This window comes from Pongo abelii, chromosome 11, assembly GCF_028885655.2.
Source record: "Pongo abelii isolate AG06213 chromosome 11, NHGRI_mPonAbe1-v2.0_pri, whole genome shotgun sequence".
NCBI lineage: Eukaryota > Metazoa > Chordata > Mammalia > Primates > Hominidae > Pongo > Pongo abelii.
In genome coordinates this window covers 76,806,716-76,828,628 of record NC_071996.2, presented here as the reverse complement: position 1 = coordinate 76,828,628, position 21,913 = coordinate 76,806,716, and the positions used below count along the sequence as shown (strand labels likewise).

Here is a 21,913-nt window from a genome sequence, read left to right as displayed (position 1 = left end):
AGAGGGGAAGCAAAACTCCCCAATACCATTTTAAATGAATTTAAATCTTATTGTCTACTTGTCAGTATTCCAGAATGCCTGTTCTTTCATAGAAATCTATGATTTGGGACTTATTTACTTTCTCTTTTTAATATGTTCTGAATGATCTTTTTGAATAACAGATCTGTTTTCCTAATCACTCTTTCCTACTATTCAGCAGTAACTGTGTGCCTTAGAGGTACTTCATAGATTAATGGGTTTTACGTTTTATTTATTTATTTTTTTCCCAAGACAAAGTCTCGCCCTGTTGCCCAGGCTGGAGTGCAGTGGTGCGATCTCCACTCACTGCAACCTCTGCCTCCTGGGTTCAAGCAATTATCCTACCTCAGCTTCCCAAGTAGCTGCGATTACAGGCATGTGCCACCATGCCTGGCTAATTTTTGTGTTTTTAGTAGAGATGGGCTTCTATCATACTGACCAGGTTGGTCTCAAACTCCTGACCTCAAGTGATCTGCCCGCCTCTGCCTCCCAAAGTGCTGGGATTACAGGCTTGGGCTACCACGCCCCGCCTAGTTTTAAAATTTTAAATGAGTTTCTTTTTCAGAATTCTAGTCTGTATTGCTGTGTCACCACATAATTTCAAATAATTTTTTTTTTTTTTTTTGCTCCTTAAGGTACAGTTGAGGGCTGGGCGTGGTGGCTCACACCCATAATCCCAGCACTTTAAGAAGCTGAAGCTGGCAGATTGCTTGAGTTTAGGAGATCAAGACCAGCCTGTGCAACAGGGTGAAACCCTGTCTCTACAAAAAATACAGATATTAGCCAGGGGTGGTGGTACGCACGTGTAGTCCCAGCTGCTTGAGAGGCTGAAGCAGGAGGGTCTCTTGATCCTGGGAGGTCAAGGCTGAAGTGAGCCATGTTCGTGCCACTGCACTCCAGCCTGGGCAATAAAGTGAGACCCTATCTCCAAAAAATAAGAAAGTTAAAAAAGAAATTTCAGTTGACCCTTGAACAGCTAGGGGATTAGGAGCACTGACCCCTGGCCCAGTCAGAGATTTGTGTGTAATTTTTGATTCCCCCAAAACTTAACTACTAATAACCAACTATTGACTGGAAGCCTTACTGATAACATAAACAGTTGATTAAGCTATATTTTGTTTGTTATATTATTCTATACTGTATTCTTACAATAAACTAAGCTAGAGAAAACAATGTTATTAAGAAAATCATACGGAAGAGAAAATGTAGCTACTATTCACTAAGTGAAAGTGGATCATCATAAAGGTCTTTGTTGTATTCATGTTGAGTGGGTTGAGGAGGATTAGGAGGTGGAGGGTTTGGTCTTGCTGTCTCAGGTGGCAGAGGCAGAAGATAGAGAGGAAGTGGAAGGAGAGGAAGGAGGGGCAGGCACATTCAGTGTAAATTTTATTGAAAATAATCTGTGTATAAGTGGACACATGCACTTTGAACATGCATTTCAAACCAGTGTTGTTCAAGGGTTAACTGTATTTGCTTTTTTACTATTAACTAAACCACAGACTTTATTTGGATTTCACCAGTTTTTCCACTAATGTCCTTTGTCTTTTCCAGTGTTGAATACCATGTTGCGTTTTAGTCTTCATGTCTCCTATCTCCTCCAATCTTTGACAGTTTCTGAATGTTTTATTTTTCATGACCTTTAAAGATTTATTTTTGAAGAGTACTGGTTAGGTATTTTGTATAATATTTATCCATTTGAGTTTGATACTTTTTAAATAAATTATGGTAATAAACACATAATATATGGCCACGCGCAGTGGCTCACGCCTATACTCCTAGCACTTTGGGAGGCTGAGGCAGGAGGATCACTTGAATTCAGGAGTTCAAGGCCAACCTGGCCAACATGGCAAAACCCCATCTCTACTAAAAGTACAAAAAATTAGCTGGCTGTGGTGTCACGCACCTGTAGTCCCAGCTACTCTGGAGGCTAAGGCAAGAGAATCTCTTGAACCCAGGAGGCGGAGGTTGCAGTAAGCCGAGATTGTGGCACTGCACTCTAGCCGGGTGACAGAGTGAGATTCTGTCTCAAAATAAAAAATGTAATATATTATACAATTTACCATCTTAATCGTTTTTTAATGTGCAGTTCAATTGTCTTAACTATATTCATTGTTGTATAACAGATCTCTAGAACTTTTTCATCTTGCATATCTGAAACTCTATACCCATTGAACAACTTCCCATTTCTCTTTCCCCCCAGCCTCTGGAAACCACCATTCTACTTTCTGTTTCCATGATTTTGACTACTCTAGATATCTCATATAAGTAGAATATATGAGTATATGAATATAAGTGGAATCATAAAGTGTTTATACTTTTGCGACTAGCTTATTTTACTCAGCATAGTGTCCTTAAAGTTTATTCATGTTGTAGCATGTGACAAGATTTCCTTCTTTTTAAGGGCTGAGTAATGTTCTATCATATGTAGATAACATTTTCTTTATCCATTCATCTGTTGATGGACATTTGGTTCTACCTCTTGGCTATTATGAATAATGCATCAATGAACATGGGTTTGCAAATATCTCTTTGAGATCCTGCTTTCAACTTTTTCGGATATATACCCAGAAGTGAGATTGCTGGATCATATGGTAATTCTATTTTTACTTTTTTGAGGAACCTCAAACTGTTTTCCGTAGTGTCTATACCACTTTACATTCCTATCAGCAGTGCACAGAGTTCTAATTTCTCTGTACTGTTGCCAACACTTGTTACCTTGTTTTTTTGATAGTGGCCATCCTAATAATTGTAAGGTTATATCTCATTGTGGTTTTGATTTGCATTTCTCTAGTGATTAGTGATTGAGCATCTTTTCATATTTTTTTAGCCATTTGTGTCTCTTTGGAGAAATAATCTGTTGAGAATAGACATTTCTCTAGGTGTGATCATTGCTGCTGAAGTGTTGCTGTTTTTAGGCCTTCTTCTCCGATGGAGTTAGAAAATATGTAATTATACTCACCCATGTATACATGGATTGGTATTTATTTCTGTCATCTTACGTATTTGTGTATCTATCAGATAGATGCTTTTAACAGTTTAGTTATATCTAAATTCAAAACATTTTGAAAGGACTTTCTACTTCTTTTCCCATGTTTTGGATGGATATTATATATATAATTCAGAATGCTGTGGGAATTTGCACTGGTATCCCTACTTCCCATTACATGCTGCAATTTTGTGTAAAGTTTTACATAAAACATCTATTCAGTCAGATTGACTTAATAGAGTAAAGTAGTAATTTCCAAAATAAAGTATTTAGGTCCTAAGTCTAGGGGGCATACATTTAGTCTAGTCACTGGGTTTTTTTTTCTTTTAATGCTATCATTGCTGAAATAAGTTATGTAAACCCATTCTTGCATGAGAGAAATTCCTGCAACTTTGAATCTTTCTCCTACTTTTAAGCTTTAATATTAACCTCAAGGGATCTAGGTGTGTGTGTGTGTGTGTGTGTGTGTTTAATAAGTTCTCATTTTACAAAAAGCGTGTGGGCTTTAACACTTCAGGCATAGGCCAAAACTTTCAAATTCTTTGCTTTCGCAAGGCTTTTCTTAATAGATTTGAATAGATCAAAATGTCTTTAGTTGCCACTGAAGCCTATAGTAATGATCCTTAGAAATTTTTCTTTTTCCTTCTTCCTTATTTCTTTTTACTTTTTTATACCTGCAAAGCTGTTAGAAGCTACAGATGACTTGGGTTTCACGAAATTTAGAATTCATCTAAAATGAGACAGTCTGTGAAAATGGATATTTGTCTTCTAAGTTTAGTTTGAATGTATATAAGAATTTTTTCTGCCCAAGGAATTTTCTTTTGCTATGTTTTACCATATAATATGTTTTAAGGGATACATTTTAAAAAATCACAAAACAGACTTATTTTTGTCCAGGTAGATGATATAAAATACTGTACACAGTAATTGCCATAAATTTGAAAAAAACTCCATAAACAACCTATGGCCTTTTTAGAATTGCAATTGACTGTGGTAATAGTAATGAGCAGTTTTTAAACTACAGTATACAAAAATGCAATAGCATTTTATTTTGTCTTCATAACTTTAGGCCCAAGTGTCCTATAAATGTTTAAATTAATAGATTTAAATTTTGTCTTAAGTACTTTTATTACAGCATTATTCTGCAATATTTCCATTGTAGGCAATATTTTCATTACATTTTAGATAAATAAGGATTCCTGGACTGTTCTGGCAACTTAACTATCACTCTTTATTTTAAATTTTTTCATGGAGAGGGGAAGAAGGTATGGAGAGTGGGCCAGTCTGTGTTACCAATTACTTGAGTAGGCTTTTGTAGTTTTCTCTTGAGGAAAATATCCCCAGCAGGAAAACTGGTGGTGTGCCTGAGGTTCTCCAAGTCTCCTCCAAATGTTTTGCTGGTTTCTTTCTCCTTCAGCATCAGCTTTCTATGTGTATAACGTCTGGATCCTTGCATCCTTCTTTTGCCCAGAATGGGCACAGGTCCCCAGGGTAAAAGTGGCTGTGGAGGTCAAATCACTTCTTCCAAATTTTTTGTTTTCATTTTCAGAATCCCAGACCCTTCAAACAGATGACTTCTGTATCCTGCGTTTTAGATGGCTTTTCTAGTTCTGGTTGGGATTGTTGGCCTGTTGTTAGCTTTTGCATCTCATCCAGAAGGAGAAGTTTCTCACTTACTTCCAGCCCCCAGATGACCTGTTGAAGAAATCTGGTTTTTAGTCTTATAAAATTTTCCAGAGTCTGGATTTTATTGACTTTATCCCTGTGGCATCATTTAATATGTTCTTCTGTCCTCTATATTTCCTGTAAACTAGCAGTAACATGTAAAGTGTTGGTCAGATTAAGATGACAGATGATGTATATACTTCTTTCAGGAGGTACTATTTTTTTCTCCTCTTTTTGCAGCACTAACTGTCGTTGGTAATTATTACCAAGATCTATTAATTTGTTAGGGGATGCAGAATAGTGCTATTTTAAGTTTTTATTCTTTCCTCATTTATTGTCTGGAATATGTCTATAAAATAATTTTCTTTTCATAACTATTGGTTATTCTGAAAGTACAGTTTGTATAGGAAAGACACGGTAACCACTTTAACAGTCTTCAAAGAATTAATCACCTAGCATTCTTAAAAGATGGCCACTGTGAGTTTAAAATTTTGTTTTGGATTTTACTCTGTATGATATTTGGCACCGTATTAACATATTTTTTTTTATTTTTAAAATTTTATTTCTTTTTTCATTTTTTAAGACATGAATGATAAAGTATTATCACATTTAAAAAAAAAACATGGCTGATGTTAACGTGAGTGGGCTTTCTCTGAGCACGTATTACTTGATAGCAGTCAAATGATTAGAAAAGTAGTGACTAGTTTATTCCATATTAATAGATATTATATTTTCTTGATTTAAGTCATACCTTGAATAAAATTCACATTTTGACTTTCATAATTAACAATTCTAGACTTACCAGTAATCCTTACATACTAATGATTAGAAGGCAGTTCTGAGTGCCAACCTCCCATTTCCTATCAGATACCAGACATTTAGCATCTTTTTCCCAATTCAGAGTTTTTGGAAAGTCATTGACTTAACTAGAGACATGCCTTCTACATTTCATGCTAGAGAAGGTTTTGTTAGGTATGGATGAAGTGATGCTGGTACGATCAGGTATATTATGGGAAAAAAATAGATTTTGTAGTATGACATGAAACTCTAACTTATAACAAAGATTCTTTGAGAACATGCTTTTCAAGTTTCAAATAGACTGTGATGGGGAAATAACCTAATTATAAGTCATGAGCTGCCGCTTTACTGTTGTACATTTCATTCACTTCTGTTAGTAAAAAATGTATTGTTCCTTTTTCCCTCTCTTTGTAGCTTGGTTTTATATTCCTCATGGATCTTATTTGAGCATTGAAATTAGAGTGAGATAAATTTTTCTTGGTGTTAACCTAAGAATTGATTGAAATTGCTTTTATTCGTTTTAGGAAATCTACTTTCTTCAATGTACTAACCAATAGTCAGGCTTCAGCAGAAAACTTCCCATTCTGCACTATTGATCCTAATGAGAGCAGAGTACCTGTGCCAGATGAAAGGTTTGACTTTCTTTGTCAATACCACAAACCAGCAAGGTAAGAGATATTTTATGCTATTTATTTGGTGGTTTGTGTAGATTGGGCAGATGTTTAAAGTCATATAGAAGAGTTTTTCTTTTAAAATTAATGTACCATTATTGTTTTGGGTGATTATAAAAGTAATGCAGAGGGCTGGGCGCGGTGGCTCACACCTGTAATCTCAGCACTTTGGGAGGCCCAGGAGGGCAGATCACGAGGTCAGGAGTTTGAGACCAGCCTGGCCCACATGGTGAAACCACTGTCTACTAAAAATACAAAATTTAGCCAGGTGTGGTGGCGGGCGCCTGTAATCCCAGCTACTCGGGAGGCTGAGGCAGGAGAATTGCTTGAACCCAGGAGGTGGAGGTTGCAGTGAGCCAAGTTACGCCACTGCACTTCAGCCTGGGCAACAGAGCAAGACTCCATCTCAAAAAGAAAAAAAGTAATGCATAGTATGGAGAAGGGTGTAGAAGGGTATACCCAGTCATTAACATTGCAATTATTTTTTTCTGGGGAGTATGAAATAGAGGGAGTAATTAGTCTGTATTATGTGATCTCATTCATGTAAAACTAAATGCAATGTATAAAATGATCATAGACTAACTGATGATTATCTCTGGGTAGTAGAATTTTTAGGTGATTTTTACTTTATTCTTATTCCTCTATGTTTGAATTTTTTTACAATAAGCATGTTTATATCTTCAATTAAAAAAACAAATAAAACTGTTTTATTAGGAAAAAGTGAGATAGTTTAAGTTCATTGTAGGAAGTTCAGACAGTAGGGAAATGTATAATGAGAGGAGTGAAAACCACCTCTACTTCCTCTACCTTGATATAACAGTTGTAAATACTTTAGGGATATATCCTTCCATAATTTCCTGACTTTGTGCACACTTACTTACAGAAATAGAATACTTGTTTTACTTGGGATATTATTAATATCTTTGTGGATTAAGCAATACAGACTTAAGTAATAATTTCTAATATAATATTTATATTTATTGCTATATTATATGAATGTAGCACAGTTTACCATTTGCTTATTATTGATAATTTAGTTTGTTTTTAATATTTTACTATTTTTAATGTCCTGATAAATCCCAAGTTTCTGTCTCGTGTCCTGAACTCTGCAGAACTCCAGATTTCTATCTCTAACTGCCTCCTTGATATTGACACTTGGAAGTCTGAATAGGTGCCTTAGACTTGATATGTCCAAAATGACCTCTTGATTTCACCTTCTTGCAGCAAATTCTTCTTTAGGACTGCCATAACTCAATAAATAGCACTGTCATTTCCTCAGTTGCTTAAATCAGTGCCCACCATTTATCTTTGATTCTTCTCTCCCCTCACCCCGTATCCAGTCTTATCAGCAATTTTGTGAGTTCTAATTACAAAGTATATACTGAATTCATTCATTTTTCTCACTTTCACTTAGTAGTTGTAGCATCCATTGATTTTTTTGATGAATTAATTTTTACTATGAGGATTCTCACATGGTGATTTTGTAAGTCTATCATTCCTCCTTCATTTGTTACTATTGTACTGTAAGGAAAAGCTTTCTTATCTTCATCTGTTCATTCATGTATTTATTCAGATGAGTGTTATTTTATTGGTTTTAATCTGTCACAAACATTGATTTGATGCTCAAATTATATCCCTCAGATTGGCTCTTCAGGCTGACTTCAGTGTCCTTTCTAAAACCTTTTTATTTTTAAATGATTTTAAATTTATATAAAAGCTGCAAAAGTACACAAGTGCTTATATACCCTTGCATACCCAGATTCTTAGAACTTTTGAGAATAAGTTGTGGACATTATGCCATATTATACTTCGGTTCTTTAGTTTGTATTTACTAAATACAAAGATATCCTTCCACACAACCATAGTAAAACATCAAAATCAGGGTAGTTTACTATGGGATTAACACTGATCCCATATTACCATCTAATTCATAGACTTTATTTAGATTTTTTCAATTGTTCCAATAATATGCTTTGTTGCATCTAAACCAGGATCATGTGTTTGTTCAGCTGTTTTATCTCATTTTTTCCTTTTTTTCTTTTTAAAATAGAGATGGGGTCTTGCTATGTTGCCCCAGGGTGGTCTTGAACTGTCGACCTCAAGCATTCCTCCTGCCTCATCTTCCCAAAATGGTGGGATTACAGGCATGAGCTACTGTGCCTGGCCTTTCTTTTCTTTCTTTCTTTTTTTTTTTTTAAAGACAGAATCTTACTGTGTTGCCCAGGCTGGAGTGCAGTGGTGTGATCATAGCTCACTGTAGCCTCAAACTCCTGGGCACAGTCAAATGATTCTCTCACCTCAGCCTCCTGAGTAGCTGGGACTACAGGCACATGCCACTGTGCCTGGCTAATTTTTATATTTTTTGTAGAGATGGGGTCTTGCCATGTTGCCTAGGCTGGCTTGAACTCCTGGGCTCAAGTAATCCTCCTGTCTTGGCCTCCCAAAGTTGTGCCCAGCCCCACCAGCCTGTTTCTATTGAAGAACATTAATAAGGCCCAGCACAGTGGCTCACGCCTGTGATCCCAGCACTTTGGGAGGCCGAGGTGGGCGGATCACCTGAGGTCAAGAGTTCAAGACCAGCCTGACTAACATGGAGAAACCCCATCTCTACTAAAAATACAAAATTAGCCGGGCGTGGTGGCCCATGTCTGTAATCCCAGCTATTCAGGAGGCTGAGGCAGGAGAATCGCTTGAACTTGGCAGGCAGAGGTTGCAGTGAGCCGAGATGGCGCCATTACACTCCAGCCTGGGCAACAAGAGCAAAACTCTGTCTCAAAAAAAGAACAAAAGAAATTCCTGCCAATAAAAAAAAAAAAAAAAAGAACATTAATAAATGTTTTTGGTAGTCTGTGTTCATTACAGTATAGCGATTAAAAATATTTTTAACATCATTTTAGTCTCGAGAGTTCTAAAGTAGTATTTTATTCTAGAAGTATTTTGTTCAAGTAGCATGAGATCATTGGTGTAATACATCAGAAATCCCTGAATTAAATCTCAAGTTTTAATTTTTTGAGATATTGTATTAATAGTTTAAACCTTATCCTAGCCATAAATCAGAAATCAGAATTGAGAAGCTCATTTTCAATAGAAAATAGAATCTCAGAGCTGAATATCTTCCTGTCTAGTTTCCTCATAAAAAGAAACCTGAAGCCTAGAAAGGTGAAATAATTTGTTCATGGTCACACTTATAGTTATGTCAACCAGAAGTAGAACTCAAGGCTTCTCACTTCAAATTTAGTGACATTCTACCCAAATGCATGCTACTTACTGTACTTCTGCATTAGTTCATTTTGTATTGCTGTAAAGGGTTACCTTTATAAAGAAAATAGGTTTATTTGGCTCATGGTTCTGCAGGCCATATAAGCACAGCACCAGCATCTGTTTGGCTTCTGGAGAGGCCTCAGAAATTTTTTTTGTTTGTTTTGTTTTTTTGTTTTTTGAGAGGGAGTTTCGCTATTGTTGCCCGGGCTGGAGTGCAATGGCGCGATCTCAGCTCACTGCAACCTCCGCCTCCTGGGTTCAAGCGATTCTCCTGTCCCAGCCTCCTGAGTAGCTGGGATTACAGGCATGTGCTACCACGCCCTTCTAATTTTGTATTTTTAGTAGAGATGGGGTTTCTCCATGTTGGTCAGGCTGGTCTCACACTCCTGACCTCAGGTGATCCACCCGCCTTGGCCTTCCAAAGTGCTGAGATTACAGGCGTGAGCCACTGCACCCGGACGAGGAAGCTTTAACTCATGGCCAGAAGATGAAAAGGGGAGTAGGTGTGTCACATGGAGACAGGGGGAGCAAGAGAGAGTGGAGAGAGGCACCAGACCCTTTTAAACAACCTGCTCTCCAGTGAACTAACAGAGCAAGAACTCACTCATTACTATGGGGAGGGCACCAACCATTCATGAGGGATCCACCTCTGTGACTCAAACACCTCCCCCCAGGCCCCACCTCCACCACTGGGCATCACATTTCAACATAAGTTTTGGAGGTGACAGAACATCCAAACTATATCAACTTCATATTTATCATATGGGTGGTTTTAGTTGCTAGAAATATCATTTAGGATGAATTTAGTTGCCCTTAACACAGTGACTTAAAGAGCTGATTTATTGAGTTAGTAACAGGTAGTACAGTGTTTAGCTTAGTGATATCATCAAAGGCCTGGCTTCTTTCCCCTCTTCAGTTTACTTTATCAACTTGACCATAAGGTTGTCTTCCCCTTGTGGTCACAGGATAGATCTGTATACTTTCTCATCCATGTTCAGAGTGAAATGGGATTGCTTCTAGAAGTTCTCCCAGAAGACTGATGAGCCTCCTACACCCCCTCCAGTAAACCTCTTAAGTCTTTTCATGTCTTTTTTGTTTTTTAAGAGGTGGAGTCTCACCATGTTGCCCAGGCTGGACTTGAACTGCTGGGCTCAAGCCATCCTCCCTCCTGCCTCAGCCTCCCAAATATTTGGGACTACAGATGTATGCCACCATGCCTGGCTTCTTAAGTTCTTTGAGGCAATTAGGGCAAGGTGAAGGTCCTAGAATTTTTTTACTTTCCCTAGGAATGCGATTAAACTGCTTAGTGAAGGCCGGAGCTACATGCCCCACTTCTAGAGTTAGGGGTAGAGCAAGCTTCTCCAAAGCTCTGGGCCCTGCTGGAGAGGAATGGCTACCAAAATGAAAATCAGTATAGGTACCAAGAGAGGGGGCAGTGGATGCTGGGGAGGCAGTCACCGTGTCCAACAACAAAAAACTAACCACATTTATGTGGTTTTAGTGGATTTGGTGGTAACAATAATCAAGTAATTTCAATCTGTAATACTTTATAGAATAATTATTTTGAAAGGACTCATTTTCCATGCCAATAATAGGGAAGTCTTTTGTGGAACTTTTATGTTGTATTTTATCAGGTAGTGAAATTGACATTCTGAAAAATGAATGCTCTTGAAAATTGACAAAGGATACACAATTACATTATATATACCTTTGTCATATGACATTAAAAGTAGCTTTTATTTATTGATATACTTAAATCTCCATTTTTACATGGCAGACTGATTTTCCTAACTTGGTTTTTAACTGGTGTTAAATGTGCCTTTATTTAGCAAAGCAAAGGTTATTTTGTATATAGCCTAATTTGGTTGCTGTTATCAACAACTAGGTTATTACTATGCTGATAACTGGTTCTCAGCATTACACACTTTTTTTTTTTGTCTATATAACATGTGGGTGATCAAATGTAAACCCAGACAGCCTGTGTTTGAATCCCAGTTTTGTCACTGCTGGCTGAGTGATCTTGAATACAATAGATTTCGTAACTCCTCTAAGGCATAATTTCCTTATCTGTAAAGTGGGCTTAATAAATAGCATCCATCTTACAGAGTTGATTTGAACTTTGAAGTGAGATAATACATGTAAAATACTTAATTTAGTGTCTGGCACAAAGTTAGTTGGCTCATTTTATGATGATTACCTCAGCATACTGTAAACATTCTTCACCGCTTTTGAGTGTGTGTGCATGTGCCAATAGAACTTTATAGTAAAATTAATGATAAGAGTTTTAATTTCAGAAACATGATAAATACATTTATTCTGTTTTAGTTTTCTCTCTTATTATCCTAGGTAAGAAAGTCCAAATGTATTACAAGGCCATTTCTAATTTTTTTTTTGGGAAGCGGGTGGATATTCATTTATCAAATCATTATTGTTCCATTGTTCTAGAAAGGAAAGAATTTATGTGAAATGTTTAGAGAATTCATTTGGTTAATAGATAAGTTTTTAGTACTGTTTTATAATAAAGCCATCTTTTGTTTTTCAGCAAAATTCCTGCCTTTCTAAATGTGGTGGATATTGCTGGCCTTGTGAAAGGAGCTCACAATGGGCAGGGCCTGGGGAATGCTTTTTTATCTCATATTAGTGCCTGTGATGGCATCTTTCATCTAACACGTAAGTACAGTTGTTTATTTAATCATTGATTTCATTCAGATCAGTGTTTTCTTTCCATTAGTACGCAAATAAAATTAGAAATGACTAATGGAAGATTGCTTTGCTTTACCAGATGAATCTTGGGTTTGTCTGTAAATCTGTGATTTTAATGTTACTTAGTATCATCTCCGTATCTGAAGGCTTATTCCATAACAAGCATATGCTGCATTGAGATTATATTCTAATTGAACTTTATTCCGTTCTGGATTAGAGCAATCAAGAAGTGTTTCTATATGGAACTTTGTTCATTGTAAAGGCATTTTGAAATTGTCTTAAATTGTGGAACTTTATTGCTTTTCTGTGTGTTAAGAAGGCAGAATTGTTAGAGAAGGGGATTCTGATTATTTAACAAGAGAGAAAGGCTTCTGGGTTATCTATTAGAGATGAAAGGATTAAAGAGAAACTATAGATCAGCTAGTCCTTATGGAGAGAGGAATGTAAAGCAAAGAGAAAAAGTAGAACTGTGGCTTAGTTTGGGCTCTGTTGACCGACTATAAAAGTGAGCCAATCACATAGTAGTTTTCTGACAAAATAGAGTTTAGGTTAAGGCTTAGGGCAAGGCTGTACTTTGTGTTAATAGTATCATAATGAGCAAATTAATAGAAACAAAGAAAACACAAGTTAGAGGTGAGAGGGCTGGCTGTGGTCTGGTTAAGTGCATTTGTTTCTCGTCCTCAACTAGATAACTATAGTAACTGAGAGTGAGCATTTAGAAGATATAGCAATTTGACTAATTTTTTGGTCATTTGAATAAAGTAATAATAAAATTCTGCTGGTACTTTTTGTGTGCCTTTTATAAAACACCACTTACCTCTGTGGTTTGCATAAGCTGGCTAGAAAAAAGATTTGTTTGCCTAGTATTTGGTTGGTGCAAAAGTAATTGCAGTTTTGCCAACGTAATGCCCAAAACTGCAATTACTTTTGTACCAACCATATAATTCATTTGTATTGTATTTTACAAAACCCCATGACAGACAATTTGAGAAGCATTGATTTAGGTAGTTTAAACTTGGGTGAAGTTACGGTGAGACCTCTGGGAAGTCTGGATAAAGAATGAGGTTGTGATGGGGAAGTGATCCAGTTTTGTAGAGAAGTTTTAACTAAAGCCTGTACATTGGCAGAACCTCTGTTTTCCTGACTGGTTTTCTTCTGGTTTTGGTGACTGATGTGAGGATTTCATAGAGAAGGTGGAGTGAAGTGTGACTCCTGGATTTCTGGACCAGATCACTTGAATGAATTGCAATACCATTCATTGAGACATTAAACACAGAAAAAGCAGCAAGTGTTGAGAGAGATGATGATGAGTTCAGTTTGGGACAATTTAAAAAATTTTGTAGTTGGGGCATCCTGATAGGTGTCTGTCAGAAAGTAGAATTGATAGGACACACGTGACAGAAGGATCGGGGCAAGAGAACTGATGATTTGGGTATGAGAGAGTGAGTTGATGGGTGGAAAAGAACTTAAAATAGAGTGGGCATGAAAATAGGAGAGCACTGAAAAATGGAAGGCTTATGGATCTGATTCCCTGATAAGGTTTCATAACAGGTAGGTTGAGTGTAAGGGTGTCATGCGGTTAGGGAGGGATATTTGACTTAAAATTTTCCAAGCTGGAGCAATTTAGGATGATGGTAAGGTCCTGATGATGTTGGTAATAAAAATGTCTCTGGTTTTGTTGTTTCTTATATAATATTCATTTGATGTGGTTTTCTAACCCTTAGAGGGGGAGAATGAATTTGGTGAGGAGCATACATACTATACTGTATTTAAGTCAGGCTAAAGATACCATCATTAAGGAAGGAAAGAAAATCCAATTAAAGTAGATACTATGCTCTCTTAGAATGATTGATCTCAGAATGTGAAAGTGCCAAAATATGCATCTTAGAATTGATGAAATACAGTGTATATATTATTGCATAGTACATAGAGCACTGAATGATACATTTATAATCAGAATTTTTAAAAAATCCTTAGATTTATAGTCAGAAAAAAAGACTTGTAGAGATTAGAAAGATTAGGGATTACTTTGAGGCTATGAAAATTGATAATTCTTTATTTTCAACAGTCAGATATATGTTAGTGTTTAGAGTACTTTTCAGCTTTCTATTAGAACATCTGAAAGTTAGGGGACAGAAAAAATTGTTAATAAGAAGTTTTAGTTTATCACTGAATTTTAATATATTAATATCATGTTTCTCTCCATTAATTTGATTAATTTTTAAAAATTAACTTTTGCCTCACCTTGTTGACTTCCCTTGGCTATTAGAAATATGTAAAATATATACATTGTTGCAAACACATATACTTGTTTAAAATGCAAATACTCATCTTGGTGGATTTGCTTTGGCTTTAAATCTTTAAATCACTCTATCTTATTCATTTGACCGATTTGACTCTTATAAGTGTGCTAGATGCTGAGGGATGTATTGGTAAGTAAAAACAGATGTGACCATTTTTCTCATGAGCTTATAATACAGTGGAGGATATAGACATTGAATAAAATGGTCACATAAATACTAGATGTCTTTCCAGTTGTGTACAAGGAGAAAGGAATATGTGTGTGAGTATGCAGTGTTACCTTGAGGAGGTGACAGTGATGCTGAGAGGTAAAAGCTGAATGGGAGCTAAGTTAGCAAAAGGAGGAAAGGAAAGATTATCATTCAGAGTAAATGGTTTGTTTCAAGGCCCTAGGGTAGAAAGGAGCCTGCTGCCTTAAGAACTGCCATGGTGGTTAGAATGAATGAGGAGGAGTAGGATCGATGGAAAAGAGCCCAGGGATATAGTTAGGGATGTGATTAAGTTCACCATGTTAAAGATGTCCACCTCAAATGGCTTAAATATAAAGGATTTTATTTATTTATTTGAGACGGAGTCTTGCTCTGTCCCCCAGGCTGGAGTGCAGTGGCATCATCTCGGGTCACTGAAACCTCCACCTCCCAGGTTCAAGCAATTCTCCTGCCTCAACCTCTCCAATACCTGGGATTACAGGGGCACACCACCACACTAGGCTACTTTTTGTATTTTTAGTAGAGATGGGATTTCACCATGTTGGCCAGGCTGGTCCTGAACTCCTCACCTCAAGTGATATGCCCACCTCAGCCTCCCAAAGTGCTGAGATTACAGGTGTGAGCCACTGTGCCCGGCCTAAATATAAAGGATTTTAAATGGACAGTTGAGGTGGGGATGGAGACAGATGAAATTGTTCCAGTAGCTTATTTTGCAGTTACAGTATTCAGTTGAGTTGCACTTTTAATGTTTTAACCAATCAAAATGGGCTGAGCACGGTGGCTCATGCCCGTAACCCCAGCGTTTTGGGAGACTGGGGCAGGCACATTGCTTGAATTCGAGACCAGTCTGGGCAACATGGTGAGACTCCTGTCTCTACCAAAAATACAAAAAATTAGCTGGGTATGGTGGCGTGTGCCTGTGGTCTCAGCTACTCGAGGCTGGATTGGGAGGGCTGCTTGAGCCTGTGAGGCGGAAGTTGCAGTGAGCCAACATCGCGCCACTGCACTCCAACCTGGGTGGCAGAGTGAGACCCATCGAAAAAAAAAAAAAAAAAAAAAGGGAAATAAAAATGGAGTAAGTTGCCAATAGTTTGAATTTTCATTTTGTATAAAACTATGTTTCCAAGATACTGATAATGATTTCCCTAGATGATATATGAGCATAAACAATGTAGAATACTTAGAATACTTTTTTTTTTTTTTTTAAAGAGTCAGGGTCTTGCTATGTTATCCGGGCTGGTCTTGAACTCCTGGACTCAAGCAGTCCTCCGCCTTGGCCTGCCAAAGTGCTGGGATTACAGTCATGAGCCACCGTGTCCGGCCAGTAATGTGTAAAGCTTCTTTCACACACAACATGTATTTGCCCAGGTGCGGTGGCTCATGCCTATAATCCTAGCACTTTGGGAGACCTACGCAGATCACTTGAGCTTAGGAGTTCAAGACTGGCCTGGGAAGCATAGGGAGACCACATTGCTACAAAAAAAAAAAAAAAAAAAAAAAATTAGCCGGCCTTAGTGGCCTGTGCCTTGTAGTTCCAGCTACTTGCGAGGCTGAGGCGGGAGAATCATTTGAGCTCAAGAGTTCGAGGCTGCAATGACCTGTGATTGCACCACTGCACTCCAGCTTGGATGACAGCAAGATCTTCTCTCTAAAAAAATAAAAAAGATTAAAAGAATCTATAGATGTTACTTTGTTTACCCCCAAATAACGTCCCACCCGCTGGGGTTTGCTGCCTAATGTAAAGGTATTTCAGATCCCTACCCCCACTAGTCATTTAGAGTTCTCGCTAAAGTTTTATTTTCAGTAGTTTTCTTGTTTGCAAAGTGTACTAATGAGGACATGCGAGATAGTAGAAATAATGAAAGATTATTGTTTGAATATGTGCAGATCTGGAGTTACTGTAGTTTTTCAAAGTATATTTTTGAAGTTACTGTATGCTAACTCGTAACTATGGATTCAGCTATATAAACGGGAGTTTATCTTTCACTAAACAAGTGCTGCTGAGGTGAAAGTTAAGTCTTATTTTGACGCTTAATAAATATAACAACTGTCAGGATTTGCATGAGGAATTATAAGAGCTCATCTTTTTATTCTGGTGGTTTTTTTTTCCATCAGGAAAGCTTTGCGAGAAGTATTTTTATAGTACAAATGAATGTCTGCTTATTAAATTTAATTTGAAAACAGAATCAGTCTTCATTTATTGGAGGGTCACTTATTTTTCTTGCCCTAGTTTAAATCCTTGAAATACTTTTCCAAAAGAATATTGGTTCTTCAGTGATAGTAAGGAGCTGAAAAAAAAGATTCAAAGCCAGTTGCAGTGGCACATGCTGGTAATCCTAGCTACTCAGGAGGCTGAGGCCCGAGGATTGTTTGAGCCCGGTAGTTGAGGTTGTAATGTGTTATGATTGTACCTGTGACTAGCCACTGCACTGTAGCCTGGGCAACACAGGGAGACTTTGTTTCTTTAAAAAAAAAGAAAGAGAATACTGATTCAAGAATGATCTAATAATCTGCTGTCTAGGTGAAACTTCACGTATAGCTAATTGAAGATTCTCATCTTGTGTGTAAGCCCAGTTTGCAGCCAATGTGGACTAATTTTATATAGCAGGTAGATGCAGCATTAAAAATTTTTCTATACACAATAATATGGATGAATCTCAAAATAATTATGCTGAGTGGAAGAAGGCAGTCCAAAAAAAGAGCGTATACTATGATTCCATTTATATAAGATTCTAGAAAATGCATACTAATTAGAAAGCAGATCACGGTAGCCTGGGGGAGGGGCAGAGAGAGGGATTATAAAGGGCTGTGAGGAAACTCTTGGGGGTGGTGGATATGCTCATAATCTTGTTTGTAGTGATGGTTTCACAGGTGTATGCATATGTCAAGACATGTATACATCTGACTGTACACTTTTTGCACATTTTGTTGTATGTCACTTTCACCTCATTAAAGCAAAAAAAGTGGGAAAGAAAGCTTTTCTTTACTTTTCCTTTTAGGGGAGCTTTGCTTGTACCCTGTTTACTTTGTTTCAGCACTGTAAGCGTTGGAAATAATGTCATATTTTTAGATAATAATTAGCAGGTTGGTGCAGCTATTTGTATTGATTTAAAAATGAAAATAGGGCTGGGTATGGTGGCTCATACCTGTAATCCTAGCACTTTGGGAGGCTGAGGCGAGTGGATTACTTGAGCCCAGGAGTGCGAGAGCAGCCTGGGCAACACAGTGAGATCTCATCTCTAGAAAAAAAAATTGAAAGGAAAAATAAAACCTGATTATTTTTGAGCCTTAAAATTTTGTGAAGAACTTTGGGTTTTGGTGCAATTATAGTGAAATTATTTCTCTCTCATACATCAGTCTTGGAAGTACAAAATATTTTCAGTTACAGAATTTGTTAAACTTGATTCCAAAATACAGTTGACCCTTGAACATACTGGGGTTAGGGCTACAAATAGCCTACTGCTGACTGGAAGCCTTACCAATAATATAAACAGTGAATTAACACATATCTTGTATGCTATATATTTATATTCTATATTCTTACAATAAAGTAAGCTAGAGAAAATAAAATGTTTTCAAGAAAATCATGGCCAGATGCAGTGGCTCAGGCTTGTAATCCCAGCATTTGGAGGCTGAGGGAGGAGGATTGCTTGAGTCTAGGAGTTTGAGACCAGCCTGGTCAACATAGAGAGATCCACATCTACAAAAGATAACATTAGCCAGCATTGTGGCGTGCACCTGTAGTCCTAGCTACTCAAGAGGCTGAGGCAGGAGGATTGCTTGAGCCCAAGAGTTTGAGGCTGTGGTGAGCTATGATTGTGCCACTGCACTCCAGCCTGGGTGACAGAGTGAGACCCTGTCTTAAAAATAAAAAAGGAAGAGAATATGCATTTACAGTACTATACTGTATTTTATTGATACTGTCATCTATTCACAAGATGAATTGTTTGTCTGAAATGGCAGTAACCCCAGGTGCAGACCTCAGTCTATAGTCCATATCAAGCAGTTCACCTTTTTCTTGCATTGTCAGTGACTTTTCTCTTCTCTGCTTCTTGGGAGCATTTCCAGCATCACTAGTAGCACTTTGCATAGGTCCCATAATGTTATTTTTTATTTTATTATTATTGTTTTAGAGATAGGGTTTAGCTCTGTTGCTCAGGCTGGAGTGCAGTGGTACAATCATAGCTCACTGCAGCCTGGAACTCCTTGGCTCAAGTTATCCTCCTGCCTCAGCCCCTCAAGTAGCTAGGACTACAGGTGTGCACCACCATACCCAGCTAATTTATATATATATATGTATATATATATATATATGTATATATATATATATATTTTTTTTTTTTTTTGTAGATGCAGGGTCTTGCTGTGTTGCCAGGCTGGTCTCAAACTGCTGGGCTCAAGCAGTCCTCCCGCCTTGGCCTCCCAAAGTGCTGGGATTACAGGTGTGAGCCACTTGCCTGGCTTATGTTAATCAACGTTTATAGTATTGCAACCATGATGAAAAATATTAATATGCAGGAACCTCAAGAGATCACTTTTTACAGCAATACACAATTTACTGGAGAAATGAACTGCTCATGTGATGATGATTAATGTCTCACAGTGTTTTGAGATAAGGATACTCGCAACACTCAAGCTTATCCCAATAGCAACCGGAGGTGGCTGTGAAATAATTATGGTAGTACAATATGGACTACAGTTAACTTTATGCAGTTATGATTTTATACGGCATTTTTAGTTTATTTACATTTCCCTTAAATGTGAATGGTTCCATGTATGGTCTGTAAGTGTGTCTAAGTTTTGATAAATTTTAACTTTTTATAATAGAGTTGTATATATTTTACGGTAGTAAGTGATAAAATTGACAAATATCTATGTATATTTTATGCATGCATGGCATACCTAGTTTTTTCTTTTTTTTTTCCATATTTCTAGGCTACATGTTTCATCTACAAGTTTTTTTAAATTGTTGCAAATCTTCAAAAAATTTTCCATTATATTTATTGAAAAAAAGTCTGTGTGTAAGTGAATCCTTGAAATTCAAACCTAAGTTCAAGGATGAACTGAAGTATTTATTGATGAGTTTATTAGTAAATTTGTTATGTAAAGCATTTAAAAATATTTGTAAAGTTCAGGAGTGTACATATTTTGTTTTACAAATTGTCATACACTAAAGTAGACATTCTGGGTTTACAGTTCTATGAATTTAACATGCTTATAGATTCATAAAACCACCACAAGAGTATGGCTACAGAACACTTTCATCACCCCAGAAACTCCCTTCTACTCACATTCTTTTATGGATCTTTTAGGTGTCTTTAAATACCAGAATGTTCTTTTCATTCTTGCTGTTTTCAAAATATTGCTCTTATGTTCTTCCAAAGTTTGCTTTTTAAAAATTCTTTTTTTTTTTTTTTTTTTTTCTGAGACAGTCTCACTCTGTCACCCAGGCTGGAGTGTAATGGCATGATCTTGACTCACTGCAACCTCCACCTCCTGGGTTCAAGCAATTCTCTTGCCTCAGCCTCCCGAGTAGCTGGAATTACAGGCACCTGCCACCATGCCTGGATAATTTTTGTATTTTTAGTAGAGACGGGGTTTCACCATGTTAGCCAGGCTGGTCTCGAACTCCTGACCTCAGGTGATCCACCCACCTCGGCCTCCCAAAGTGCTGGGATTACAGGCATGAGCCACCACACCCAGCCCCTTTTTAAAATGCTTAACAAAATTTTGTGTTAAACCAAACTAAATTTTGAACTAATGGGCAGAGCTGCCTATTTCTGAAACATATAAAATGTCTGGAAAATACAGGATAATATGAAAATGGCAAGACTCTTGTGTTTGTTAAATTTTTCCACCCAAGGGCCCTAACCACAAAGGATAAGGAACATGATGACTTTTGGTACGTGGTATAGTGCCACACACTTTACTTCAAGGAAAAGTTTTTAGAATCTCATGGTTTTTTGTCTTCTGTATTTCCAGCAGTCCCCAGTTTGAGAGGCAGGATCTTAGGTTAAGATATAACCCTAGGGCAACCAAGAGGCCTACCTGACCAAACTACTAAGTGCAACTTACAATAATAATAATGAATATTTTTATAGCACTTTGCTTAGTTAGTACTGTTTATTTATTTATTTTTTTGAGGCAGAGTCTCTCTCTGTTGCCCAGGCTGGAGGGCAGTGGCACAGTCTTGGCTCACTGCAGCCTCTGCCTCCTGGGTTCAAGTTATTCTCATGACTTAGCCCTCTGAGTAGCTGGGACTATAGGCATGCACCACCACGCCTGGCCAATTTTTGAATTTTTAGTAGAGACTGGGTTTTACCATGTTGGCCAGGCTAGTCTCCAACTCCTGACCTCAAATGATCTGCCTGCCTCGGCCTCCCAAAGTGCTGGGATTACAGGCATGAGGTACTGCGCCTGGCCTTGCTTTATTGTTTTTAATGATGCATTATTGGTTTTTTTTTTTTGGTGAAGATAGGTTTTAAATTTCAACACTTTTTTCATTTTTTATATTTTAAAAAATTGTGGTAATATATACATAACATAAAATTTGCTACTTTAATAATTTTTAAGTATAGAGTTCAGTGGCATTAAGTACATTCACATGTACTTTTAAAAAATTACAAATGACATTGCTAATGAATACCCTTTTTAAAAAAACTTTTATGATAGATTTTTCTCTTTCATCTTCAGTAAACAGAATCATGCTCAGATAAAACGGCCTGCCAAAGATTAAATACAGGAGAAGGAAACAGCAATCATTTTATAGGAAGCAAATTCTTTTTAAATTCATACATACAGTAACTTATCTGAAAGCAGGGTGCGTTATTTGGAAAAACCACTAACTTTTTCTCTAGGGCTCATTGAGCCAATATGACTTCGTCAGTTTTTGGAAGCAATATAACTTACTATTGCTGGATTTTTAAATATTTGAATATGATGAAGCTATTGATTTCACCAAATCCTTAGCCTTTTTTTTTTCTTTTGACACATAAAGATCACTGAGTAAAGATTCTTAACTTTTTAAAGCTGTTGTTAGAAGTTTTGAAGTTACATTTCAACAGGAATCTAAGACATTTGTGTGTTACTTGAAGCATAGCACCTTTGGCAGTATCACTGTACCTACTGTCAGGCTATTCACAGATAAAACTTGTTAAGGTTTCTCAATAGGTACTTAGAGATGTGACCTTGGAGACTAGAAGCAAGAGTGCTGCTTTCTGAGCTATGGGACAGTTTTCTTCCCAGTTTAGAAACGTATAGTAGGAGGGTCTCATATATGGGACTGGTATATAATTATAGTT

The 21,913-nt window shown here is 37.2% G+C and overlaps 1 protein-coding gene across 2 annotated transcripts in view; it reads left to right on the top strand.

The window, feature by feature from the left end:
• Positions 1-21,913, top strand: part of OLA1 (Obg like ATPase 1) — a 174,245-nt gene that overhangs the window by 13,656 nt on the left and 138,676 nt on the right. For both annotated transcript variants that reach the window (XM_009237838.3, NM_001134033.1), the window contains 2 exon segments: positions 5,992-6,135; positions 11,942-12,069. In XM_009237838.3, coding sequence (XP_009236113.2) covers positions 5,992-6,135; positions 11,942-12,069 — 272 coding nt within the window.